The following is a 12,995-nucleotide window of genomic DNA, read 5'->3' on the forward strand; positions in this document are numbered from 1 at the left end:
CTGTCATAACAGAGGGGTGGCCGAGTCAAATCAGGGAGTGTAGCGTTTCACCAGATGGCAACACCTGGAGCTGGGCCCAGTCCTACAGGACAGGAGTAGGGTGACCAGATGTCCCGATTTAATAGGGACAGTCCCGATATTTGAGGCTTTTTCGTATATAGAAGCCTATTAACCCCCCACCCCGTCCCGATTTTTCACACTTGCTGTCTGGTCACCCCAGACAGGAGTCACCACTGAGCAGTGGACTCACTCTCCAACACTCTCTCCCCCTTGGGGGCCTCTCCTCCGCATCAGGCCCACAGCTCATCTAGAGCCTTCCTGTGACCCGCTGTTTGGGAAACACTGCCTTCAGAGCTTTATCATGCCTCTACCAGTGGCTTGTATCTGCTAACGAAGAGGGGGATGAAAACATTGACCAGTGGTGCAACGAGAGGCAATGCGCATACACAGAGTTCTTACTGAGAAGTTTCAGAGTGATTAAAACAGTCAACACTCGCCATAAGCCTGTTCTTAGGCACATAAGAATCTACATGATTACAAATTGCTTTGCATAAGGCCAGGATTAGTAATGGACAGCGATGGCAACATTAGCCAGAACCGTGTCAGACAAGCAGCCTACTGAATGAATGTACTTCACTTCGAAAATGAGGCTCACACTTAGAGCCAATACAACTTTTTCCTCGGTAGGTGGATTTGGAGTTGCAGCTGGTACAATGCAAGCCGACTCCACGATGCTCATCTAAATCTGAACAACGTTCTGGAGTTTACATCTCGTCTAGATGCCCAGCAAAATCAATGTATGAATCCTCAGAACCTAAACGCTCCTTACTATGTTGTTCAATGTCAGCAACAACAAAAAGCCATCCCCCTACATTTTCTATTTATAGAAGATAAATATTTGAAAATCCTGTTATATGTCTTTTGTTTCAAGTTTGTTTTACCCAGGAATCGTGTCCTTTTAGGAATAAATATAAAAAAGCAAGATTTTGCAATATTTTCATGAAAAGTATTGAAAAGTTATGAGCTTTAGTTCATGGGCTGAAGCATACTCAGACTAAGGCCAGATGGTACCATTGTGATCATCTAGTCTGACCTCCTGCATACCTCAGGCCTCCCACTCCTATAATAGACCTTAACCTCTGGCTGAGTCACTGAAGTCCTCAAATCATGATTTAAAGACTTCATGTTATAAAGAATCTCTCATTTTGTCTAGTTAAACCAGGAACTGACCCATGCTCCACGCTGCAGAGGAAGGCAAAGACCTGGGGGAAAACTCCTTCCTGACCCCCAAATATGGCATCAACTAGATCCTGAGCATGTCAGCAAGACGCACCAGCCAGACACCTGGCAAAGAATTCACTGCAGTAACTCAAGAGCTATTTAGTGTACTCTCCGGCAGCTGGAGATATTTGGTACTAGCAGTCGTAGATCGCCTACAATGGCATGTGGTTGATCTCATCAAACTACTATCCAACGCACCTGAATCAGTAGTTTCCGGTCTTCCTCTATATTTTTGTGTGTAGTTTCCTGCTCCTGCTTCTGTTCAGTCTTCATTGGCACATTGATGTTGACCCTCAATTTTTTGCTGCCAGGAAAGGGAAGTAAATAATTAGCCTAATTTCAGAAAGAAAATCTGAATGGAAAGTTGGGAATATCTGATTACTCCTTCCATTTCCAGTTCTACAAAAAGAACGAATTTCCCCCATTTGCTCCCAACACAGCTTTTCTTACTTAGGGACAAGGAGGATAGGATAGGAGAGAAATTGCATAGTTGCCTCCTTTCTCCCAAATGTGACATTGGGCAGTGATCTTCAAATGATCTTAACACTGTGATATTCTTTATTGTAAAGGCTACCTAGGCCAGATGGAATACATTTCATTGTACTCTAGGGTACAGAAGCACAACTGGACCCTATATACCATAATCCCAACAAAATGGTGAATACAAGAAAGGTTTGTGATTTTTCAAAGTGATAATGAGATTTATCCATCAAACTCTTTCTTATGTGAATAGCCCCCCCTGAGTTTGCAGAATCAGAACACATTTGGACAAAATTCTGGTGCAAAAGCATAGACTTAAATTGGGAGAACTGCACATTTCAATTAAGTTTTGAGTCTTCTTTTAAGGAGAAAACCAAATAGATCTCAAACTATGGCTTTGTTTTAAAAATAACTAAGATAACAAAATATAATGTTTGAAACCTAGGAATTTTGATCACAAAAGTCAAATAAAAACTACTTGTGCATTTGACTGTCAAAGGAGTACAGACTTTGAAACTTAAAAGGAACTTATATCTGGGGGGGAGGGGGGGAGATTTACCTGCATTACTCAGTTCTAAGGTTCATTTATTTTTACCATTCATATTTGTTCACTATTTACATTGTACTTCACATGGAACCCAAAACTGGAACTGCATCCTCATGTGTCGATCCTGGCACCCATGTGAAACCCCACTGAAGTCAATATGGGTCCATCCACACAGACACGGTCACTGTCACAGGATCAGGGCTTTAAGACAGTACAACCCTATATGCCAGTTTCACTTTCTGGTCCTCAACAACTACTAGCACAATGCATATGAGAGAGTTTGATACTGCAGGAACTTTAACAATAAAAACTCAAAGCAAAACTTCCATTTGTATTAAATTTACCTAAAAATAAAACAAAGCTTAAGATTTGTTCTGGGAACCAAGGATAACATTTTCAAAAGAGCCAAAGCCCTATTTTCAAGAGTCACTCGGGTACTTAGGAAACCTAAGTCTCGTTGACCGTTAGGCTTGTAAGTTACTTTTGAAAACAGAACTTTGAAAATTTACCACTTAATCTTCCTCAAGAACAAGCTGTGAACAATTTGGATTATTGTTTATTTACCAGATCAACTGCAATTAGTTATCCCACAGACTTTTGGCCTCACTTGGAGTGCTGCCTCTATGAGAGAGAAATGGAACTGATGCTGCACTCCAATTCTATGAGCATACACATGGACAACAGGGAATTACAACATTTAGGAGAAAAGTCAATATGTTGGTTAACTTACTACATTCTGATCCTAGCAAGGAGAGGATTGATTAAATCTGGAATTTTTCCTTCATAATAATGTTAATTAATTTGTTTCAAGTATAGATATTGTTGCATTACACATTTGTATATTTTATGAAGATTGGTAGAAATCCTGACCCAAAACCCACTATTGCAGTTTGATATTTTTCAAATAAGCCATAGTTATAAACATCCCTATGAATTCACTGCACTGGTGAAAACAGAATTTCCTCTATTTAACTGATTTTGAAATTCAAACAAAAGAAGTGATTGCTTCGTAAAAAGGAGAGTATAAAAAAAAGATAGTGAACATTAAAACAAAACAGGTAGAAATACATCCAGTGTTAAAGAACACTGCACAAGGATGATCATGGTACCTGCTGATCACATGGCTAATTATTACCATTCCACATTTAAAATAAGTGACATTATTTTAGAACACTCGACTATAGAATTTGTAAATCTGATATGGCTATAATTACATGTAAATAAGAGGTTACTTCTAGACAAAGCATAACAACATCAGTGTTGCTAACACCAAATAATATAACTGTTTATGAATTCTCATAAGAGAGAATACTCAGCCCTCTAGTTTGTTTGGAACATCCCTCTAGCTCAGATATGGAGGAAAGGAAAAAAAGATTAAATACAAGGGAGGATTTCTAAATACAAATTTCATTTCATTTCACACAAAATGTGGTTTATTTTTTAGAATGTGGATTAAGTTACATGCGCTAGACTAAAAGGTTTCTTAAATAAACCATCATCAGTATGGAATTCATAACTGAGATTACACAAAAACCACTACTGTATAGTTTGAGATGTATAGCTATAAAAATGGCATTGGAACAACAGGAGCGAAAAAAAAGAAACTGCAAAGAGAATCCTAGTTTTTAAGGCACTTCAGCGCTCAAAATCTCTAAATAAGCACACTGATCTTTTTCAGGGGCTGTTTTTAATGGCCATGCGCTTAAATCTTTGGATTTGGTGGGTTTTTTTTTTTTTAAATTAAGACCCCTTTAAATGTAATTTATTTACTTGGCTTGCGTAAGTCAGGACCAATGGCAAAAAACGGGTGATGGCACACTAGCCAAATGTGTCTACGTGATCAAAGTCTAACTAAATTAAACCAGATTTTACTGTGCCCCAGTGACTAGCAAGAATCAAGAGCTGAAGAGGTGAGAGTATGTTTACTGACACTGCTGGTGAGTGCCATCCTGTTTGCTTTATAGACCCATTAGACTGCTTGCTCAACCATAGCTATAGCATTGCTAAAGTGACACTATAAATAGCAGGAGCTTCAGAGAAACAGATTGTTACCATTTATACACAACTGGTTTATACTATTAGATTCTTCTTACTTTTTGTAACCAAGATATAGTTTTATTAAGGTATCTGGCTTCAATTCCACCTCATCCACATTTGCATTTTCATCTTCCAAAACCTACAACAAACAAAAAATTATTGTATATTTGCTAAAATGTTTTTCTATAAATTAAATATGCAAGAAAGCAAAAGAGCTTACCAATAACTTTGACTTCAGTAAGATCTGTAGAACTTGTGCCAAGATATCCTACAAGTTAGAGGAGAAATTATCAATGCAAACTTAAAATACATTTTTCTTTCAAATGTCCAATGAATTTTGACATTGAGTTATAACAAAATAATTGAAAGGTCCTGCAATGTACTGGAACTATTCAAATTTCATTTTTCATAGCTACAAAAATATGTCCTGCAGGCAGAATTGAAAAAAATCACCAATAGGTACAGAAAAATTGAAAAATACAACATGTCGAGCATTCAGACAGTGAGAATAAATGATTGAAAAATACCACAAAAGCTTCAGGGAAATATTAAAAACTTTTCATTTTAGAGGACTAAAGACAAAGCATTCCACTTTAGCATGAACCCAATCGTAGATTTTCCCCTTTTTTGTGCCAGACTACTCTGAGGTTCCTCAACCAGACAAATTTCCAATTACCCCATTAATGACCCTTTCCCCACGAAATAGTGCTGACATGCAGGAAAGCATCTATCCAAAGACTATTTCATTTATGCTGAGTAAGAACTCAGAAAATGCACGATGGCAGATGTCTGAATATTTTTTTCCCAATACAAAACACTGGAGGCCAGTCCCTGAGGAAGCTGCACCAGTGTATATCTCCAGTATAGACATGTGAAGCTGCTATTTTCCCTGCTGAAACTGAACCCAGTTTGAAGCAGGTGGAAGCTCCATCCGTGAAAATAGCAGCTCTATCTGTTTACAGCTATTGGTTTGCACTGGGTGCAGCTACTTCGGTGGCTGACAATGTCCATAAAAGAGAGGCAATTCCCCCCTGTGGACAAACACCTATGAATTTTCTATGAAGCATCCAAAACTCTAATTTGTGTTCACAGATTTATTCTCTCTTTGGCAGGTCACTTAAGTTTGCAGACCATGGATAATTTGCTTTTCCCTGACATGCCCTAGCAGACCTCATGTGAGCCTATTTACCTGGTTCTTAACAGTTGAGGTACAGCGTCTGCTTTTGAAGAAACAGTAGGGCATTGCCTCTCCAAGTAAAACAAACGCTTAGCCAATGTGCCTATATTCTCAACGTGTTCACGTTCTTAATCTTTCAGGATATAAAACATATGGGAAAGTCTAGGAACTTGATAATAAAGGGAGACTACCAGGTTTCCCAAAAACAGAAGTTTTAAAACAAAAACACACGCACTAGAAAACCAATGACGAATTACAGGAGCAGAGGAGAGAGGCAGAGAGTAATATAATTCTAAAGAATTCAGCATAGTGATTAGTAAGAGTGTCTACACACTTCAGGATTTGCTAGAAACCTCAGAAATAAAACCTAGAAGAGGTTATGATTACTGGAAACTGAACAGGAAGGTAAGTTGACCAACAAAGCAACACAACTGCTACCAGAAGAACAAAAACTAACGTTTAAGTCAAACAGATCTCACCTTCTGCTCCCCTTTTCATGATAGCAGTAAGTGGGCTGAACCCTATGACCAGAGACTTTACATTGCAGTGGTAACATAAAACTAGTGTAATACAATACATAATTAAGACACTACCATTTTTATCTGAGTACTGTCTGTCAGCTGTTGAACAGTATAGGCATCTTCTGTGTTGTACTGTAGTAGGATTGCCATCTGGAACGTCGATGCCTTCCAGACCCCAAAGAAAGAAAAGAAAGGCCAAATATAAAATCTAAGTGAAAATACGCACAACTTGAATGTGTATTTGAACTTGAATGCCTTGGAAAATTCACCAATCACGAACACGCACACCCACAAACAGCGCCTCCCCCCACCCCACCCCCCGACTGAATTGAAACCTTGATGAAACCTGATAATTAAACAATTATGGCTAGGCAAACAAAAGTTCATAATACTCTATTGGAAGGATTCATCACTTTAAAAAAGTGAATATTCAATGTACTTTTAAATGATCCTTCGTATCCAAGTTTACCATTTCTTCTCAGCTATTAAACAGCATTCAAATGGATGTTTAAGCAAAAATCTAGTTTTCAAAGATGTACTATTTTTAAAAAATGGGAGCTAGGGACTGTACTATAGTTATTTTTTGAAAGATTTTGAGTAAATTTTCCTGTATGCCAAAATATAATGAGAAAGCAAATAGGCATAATGTTTGCAGCACAACTAACAGTGAGACATATTCATGCCTTCTGACACAAACACAAACTTGAATGACAGGTGTACGTGTGAACGATAATTGAGAACTGAGAAATTAGGCTCACATGCTTTCAGACTGTGCTCTTTAAAGAGCTTCATGGAACTGCCAATAAAACACAAGATTTGCTATTTAAAATGGGAGATAAATCTTCAGACCAGGAACCCTGAATGGAATCATTATGCAATGCAGCAAGTCTCTCTGTGTATTTTGCATGTGCCCACCATTGTTCCAGTATTCTTTAAATTTAAATCCTACGATTGTGACCAGTTGAACTACTTGAAGACGGTTCCTTCCATGTATCGTGGTGCCAAAGCTATAGCTCTCTCTTTACCCATACGTTTTCTGATTTCAAAATATTTGTTACCCAATTATGAGTATTTTCCACTTTATCCTTAATACAGAACCTAGACACAGACTATTGGATTTCACAACATGACATTGGAAACATTTAACATACAACTGTAGATAAGAGACTAATTTCATCAAGGCCGATGAACTACAGTCACACACTTATGGTTTGTTCATGTTTATCGCCAGTAGTATTGACAATATAAATGTACATTAAATGCATAAGTTCGTCTGAGTAAGGTATTTGAGAAGGCAAAAGTCTCAGTTTATTTTAGCTGGTCAGATAAAAGACCTGATCCTGCACACAATTATGCACACGTTTAGCTTTTAAGTCAACTGGGTTACTCCTGTGAGTTAAGCGATGTGCATACGTGGTTTTCAGAGTGGCCAGGCACAATATACACACGCTTTAGGGTCAAACACTACGAGCTAGGAATCTGATTTGAGTGTACCGGTACTCGCGCTAGCTCTCATCGAGCTGGCGTAAGTGTCAATAGCAGCGTAGCCATGACAGCACGAGTAGCAGCAGCTGATCCGTGCCAAGTACACACATGCCTGAAACCAATGGGCTTGGCCCTGCCTCCACTGCCACTACCTATGCTGCTGCAGCTAGACTGCTACTGGATGAGAGCTAGCATGAATGTTATACACAAGCACGGGAATCACCTCCCAAACTCGTAATGTAGACATAGCCTTGGAGGATTACCGAAATTATTACATGAATTTAAAATGCTAACGTCAAATCCCATTATATAGCGTTTACTCACTTGGTTTCAGTGTTCAGACAAGTACAAAATAGAGCTCAACATACCCTATATTTATATTAGGCTGTTTGTGTGTTGACATAGGTAGTCACTGTTTTAATTCAGGGCAGAATCTAAGTCAGATTTAGCCCCTCCCCGAAAACCAGAAGCTTATACCATACTGAATAACTTTGGGAGAATGTACTCAGCCATTTTAAAAAGGAGTATAAAATAGGTGCTGGGGTTATAAAACTATCAACCCACTGATCTCACTTTTTTTTTTTAAAAAACAGTTCATCTTCTTACAATGGATATCTCAGGGACTGCTGGCATACAAGGATTAAGACAAGCTAGAAATCTTTTGGAAAAAAGCAATGGAAAAACTTTTAAGGCCACATTTTCAAAAGAGCTCAGCTCCTATTTAGGCACTAAAATGAAGTGGGAAGGATTTCCAAAGGGAGCCTTTTACGGTTTTGAGCACTTGAAAAATCTACCCACATTATTTTTTATGTCTAAGTGGGTTCTGAATTCTTCAGAAAATCTGGCCCTTAAACACTTTAAAAGGAAACTCAGTGATATGCATAATTTTTAAATGATTTTCCTTCTCACTCTTTAACCACCTCCAAAGTTTAGAACTAAAATATATTTCCTAATTTTTTCTCCACCATCGTGCACTTGTGTTTTGCTTTTGTAGGGATGCTTGTGAAGGCTTGCCTCTTATTTTTAAGATACATGAAACATTTATTCTGAAACTTTGCTCCCCAATACACAGAATTACATGTATAATTTTGTAATTTACCTGACATATACCAAAAAATAGACCAAGTTAGGGACTTCCAACACTAAGGTCCCTCTACAGAACAGCTTGGAAGAACTCATCACAAAAATGTTTAGACTACTCAATTATTCACTAAACCTTTTCACTAATACAAGGTTATTCTTACCTGTAATGTGTATCTATTTTTGAAACAGTTGGTAACCAGTTCCCCTTTGGATAGCTGATACAACCAGGTCAATTTTCTTCCACTATGACGACTGGCATAAAAAGCTGTAAATCTCTGATAACTTCGTTCCAACTGTATAAAAAAAATAAAAATGAAAACAACATCACTGCATTTTCACACTTGGAAGTATATTTGAATCTACAGCGTGTAAATCAATCCAGACCACCCTTTGTTAACATGCCCTTTCCCTAGGAGGGAGGGGGGGCTAGATAGAAAATGTAAAAAAGGTTTTTCAGACTTGCATACGAGTTTCCTTTTGTGAGCAACTTCACTTTAAATGTCATATGGAAAGGAAAAGAAAACAGGCTTATTGTTCTTTTGTTTCTTTCCAAGTATTAAGAAGGGCCTTAAAGGTCATTTCCTTTCCCCCCTCTTCTACTCCCTTACTCATTTGTTAAGTCAGAAATTCAGGTCTTAGCTAGCATGAGGACCACAGAGACTGGAAAACCAGCCATCATGTCATCTCAAGAATCAACAGACTGAAAGCTGAGTAATTGAGAGGGTCAACGTATCTTAATAAAAATAAGAGCTTTAAAAGCATACACTCATTTTATTTTAATGACTACTGAACGTTTTGGAGGAAGGCCATCTTGTTTAAAGATTATGAGTGCCCCATCAGTAACAAAGAAGGATTACACATCTCAGACCTCCCCCTGGGAGGTCCTCCAGCACAATCAGGAAAGACGAAACTTGACATTTCTGATACTTTGAAAATAAAAAAAATCAGGAAAAAAAAAATCAGGTTTTCTTTATACACCATAAAACAAGAGATTTAAAATCTAGGTTTTTTATTTGAATAAATTCTTTGCAGGTCACCTTTAACAGAGGCAAAAATGTTCAAGTCATGACATTTTATGTCAGAAAATACTTGGGAGTTCATTTTAGGTCATCTCTGAAAAAAACTTAAACTGAAACTTTAGTTTATTTAATAGAAGATTAAAAAGCTTATCACCTCACCTCAGAAGGTAGAGCAAATGTGCAGGACTGCTGAAAGGGCCATGATCCAGAACTGAGAACCTGTATACTGAAATCCACTGGAAAAGAAACATACATAGATTAATAGGCTAACAGCTATCTCCCCTTTGGTATTATGGACCTGTCAGTGTGCAGTTTGGGAGAGGCCAACTCGAACAGGAGAGGTTTCTGTGTTGCCTGACCTGGTGATGACACTAATATCAAAAGATAATGGGTAACTATTACTATTTATAAAACATATTGTTAAAATTAAAGTCACTGTGTGAGGCAAAGATAGGGTTGAGGGGTCAGATGTGTATTTACTCAGAATCTAAAGTCAATATTCCCTGACATTTGCATGCATTTAATCTCATTCATTACCCTGTTTTTACTTTTCAAAAAAAGAGAAAAATATAAGGTTTTTCAAAATTCATGCATAACCATTTAATTAAAAATCTGCTACTGGCAAGAACACAAGTGGCAAATTTATGTTTGTCAATTGCTTTTGAGACTCAAAGTGCATCTATAATGGAGAGAAAAAACAAAACGCAAAAAAAAGTCTTAAGAGTTCAGGTCAACTGACTCAGACTTTTGGGACTAATGCTACAGAGATAAAAACAGAAACGCAGATGCAGGGGCACCGGAAGTGGGGGTTTGAGAGGGCAATGGCCCCATCACTTTTTACCTGCCTTAAGGACGGGCGACAGGGGCAGAGATGAGTGAGTCTGAGGCGGGGCCTCAGAGGGAAGAAGCGGAGCAGGGGATGGGGCCACAGACTGGGAGGTTTTAGGGAACTTCCAGTGCTCCTGTGTAGACGTTCTCACTCAGGTTGGAGCCTGGGCGCTGAGACCCAGCAAGGAGGTGTGGGTCTCAGAGCCCGGACTCCAGAACTAGTGAGAACGTTTACATTGTTATTTTTAGCCCTGTTGACCTGGGGTCTGAGACTTTTTTTGCAGCACAGAAAGACTCTGAGATACAAGGCAGAAGTGAATACATTATGTATTACAAAATAAAATTATATAAAACCTGAAGTGGACCTTGCACAACACGGAATGTAATTAACTGAAAACCAAGTGATAACTCTATCTTGAAGCACTCCATTTCAAGAAGAAACTGAAATCAGAGACCTCTGAATCTGAAAGCGACAGGCCTAATTACCGAGCTAAAGGAGGACCTGTCGTTTTTCAGTACTATTCCTAAAAGTCTCCCTGTTTAAGCGATGATTTTGGTCAAAGGAAAAAAACATTTAACAAAAACACCAGGCTTCACTTTTAGCAGAGGGGGATACACTATGTTGAATCCTCTCTCTGTAACAGCTAACCCCAGTGATCTGTAAAACAAAGAGGAACCTGTTCATATCAGGAGGCATGAGGTGCTGTTTGAAGACAGTGAACAGACCCAAAAAAAGTCTATCCAAGCTGAAGTTTTAATAACTCTAGCTTTCAGTGGCATGCTACATGAATCAAATACTTCGCTCATTTAACACTTGGTCATTTCCCCTTGTATCTCTACAATTAAGGGAGTGTATGGCTAATTCACCAATAACTTAGCTTTTAAGAGAAAGGTTATATTAAATTGAATACTTACAATCTAATGGTTCTGAATTTGTCAGGTGCTTTTTGAATTGCTCGTTCAAGTCCTTGCTTACACCAATGTCTTGGAACATCCTCTGAAGTTTAGAGGTGTACTCAAAACCACAAGCTTGCTGTAAAATTAAAGAGCACAGCTTTGTCTGAAAGATCATGTATTTTGACACAGGGAGAACAAACAGAACAAGAAAAGTAGGGTTTCTCTGATCGGAATCAATTTTGCTAGAGGAATATATGGCAACCCATTCCCTGCATGTCCAAAAATCACTCTGAAAGTTCTGAACCCATTTAGACAAGTTGTGTTATTTTAATTGCTTCTTCTGTAGCTGTTCTGCCACCAAAAATGTGAGATCAACATTTTAAAAATTAAAATAAACCAGCCAGGGAACACTGTCATGAAAATTTACTAGTCTCAACGTATGGTCTACTTGCTAGCCCTTTATAACAACTATGAGAATGAAAAAGTTACTGACATTTTACTCCCCCTTCAAAAAACTGCACACAAATAAGATCTGGCAAGATTGTTGTAAACAGCAGCACAATTACGCAAAAAAATTATGAACTCAACTGTATTGATTAATGATTATTTTATTTATTGCCCATGCCAAATTGCAACACAAAAAGCAATCAATTGTTCTTAAGGCAGCATTCAGGGTTATAGAGAAAAGTGGCAGTCTGGGGAGCTGTTTCAGCAGTTGTTTGCGTGGACAACAGCAGGACCACTTCAAGATCTCATTCCAAAGACAGACTGATGGCCAGTCGGTTAAAAGACGTGTGAACTTTAAGTTTTGTATTTTTCTGATCAAATATTAAAAAGTGCATACATGCATCACGTGTTGAAAGGAACATTGCCTCCCTAGCCAGTGCTAAGAAAGGGAAGACTTACCTTAAGTTTAGAGATCATGCTTGCTTCAGCATCATCACTAGCACTGTTCTGGTGCACCAGTCTCTTTGCCAGCATTTTAGCATAGAATTTTTGAAACACATCTTTGTCTTCAATGTACTTGAATACAACCATCTGGAAAAACCAAAAAAAAAACTTTTTACAAAAGGAACACACCTGAAAATTTGTATCAAATCCAATTTTTACTTCATTAAAAGTGTCATACATTTTAGTGTCATAATTATTTTTGAAATGTAAATGCAGGGTTTTTTTTACATGTTAACCTTTGAAATAGTTCAGAAGAGATAAAATGGTTTTACACCATAATACATATTAAAAAGAATGTTGATTCTGTTCAGCTTTCTGAGGTATACTATTGACTGAATGAAGAAGTCTTTAAAAAAAGAGAGAGAGAGAGAGACACACACACACACACAAACACACTTTTGGCATTTTTTAAAAATAATGTTACCAAAAACTTTAAGCAATGAAATACACAGAATAAAAGTTCTGACTGCACATGACCTGCAACCTCCTGTGATAACCTTAAAATTATTATGAAATTTAAAAGTTTATGTAGAAGAAAACTGTATTTAAGAATCTTACCACTTGATTGAGTGTATCTTCTAGCTCTGCTTCTTCTGGATTCTTAGAGCTGCAGTCAAAGAAGTGCATTACTGAACAAATTTATTATTCATAACTTATGAATACCGTTATATTCTAGATTCATGACTTGT

At 37.8% G+C, this 12,995-nt stretch overlaps 1 protein-coding gene across 1 annotated transcript in view; it reads right to left on the minus strand.

Moving 5' to 3' along the window:
• The window catches only part of CUL1 (cullin 1), an 84,625-nt gene that overhangs the window by 1,750 nt on the left and 69,880 nt on the right, over positions 1–12,995 (minus strand). Inside the window, exons 12-20 of the mRNA XM_084621933.1 lie at positions 12,865–12,913; positions 12,262–12,393; positions 11,374–11,491; positions 9,790–9,866; positions 8,773–8,904; positions 6,116–6,208; positions 4,566–4,613; positions 4,402–4,484; positions 1,480–1,585 (exon numbers count right to left, since the gene is read on the minus strand). Of these exons, the coding sequence (XP_084478059.1) occupies positions 1,480–1,585; positions 4,402–4,484; positions 4,566–4,613; positions 6,116–6,208; positions 8,773–8,904; positions 9,790–9,866; positions 11,374–11,491; positions 12,262–12,393; positions 12,865–12,913 (838 nt within the window). The remainder of the gene's footprint in view (positions 1–1,479; positions 1,586–4,401; positions 4,485–4,565; positions 4,614–6,115; positions 6,209–8,772; positions 8,905–9,789; positions 9,867–11,373; positions 11,492–12,261; positions 12,394–12,864; positions 12,914–12,995) is intronic.

The sequence above is a fragment of the Lepidochelys olivacea genome (genome assembly GCF_965140295.1).
Source record: "Lepidochelys olivacea isolate rLepOli2 genome assembly, chromosome: 2".
NCBI classification, from domain to species: domain Eukaryota; kingdom Metazoa; phylum Chordata; order Testudines; family Cheloniidae; genus Lepidochelys; species Lepidochelys olivacea.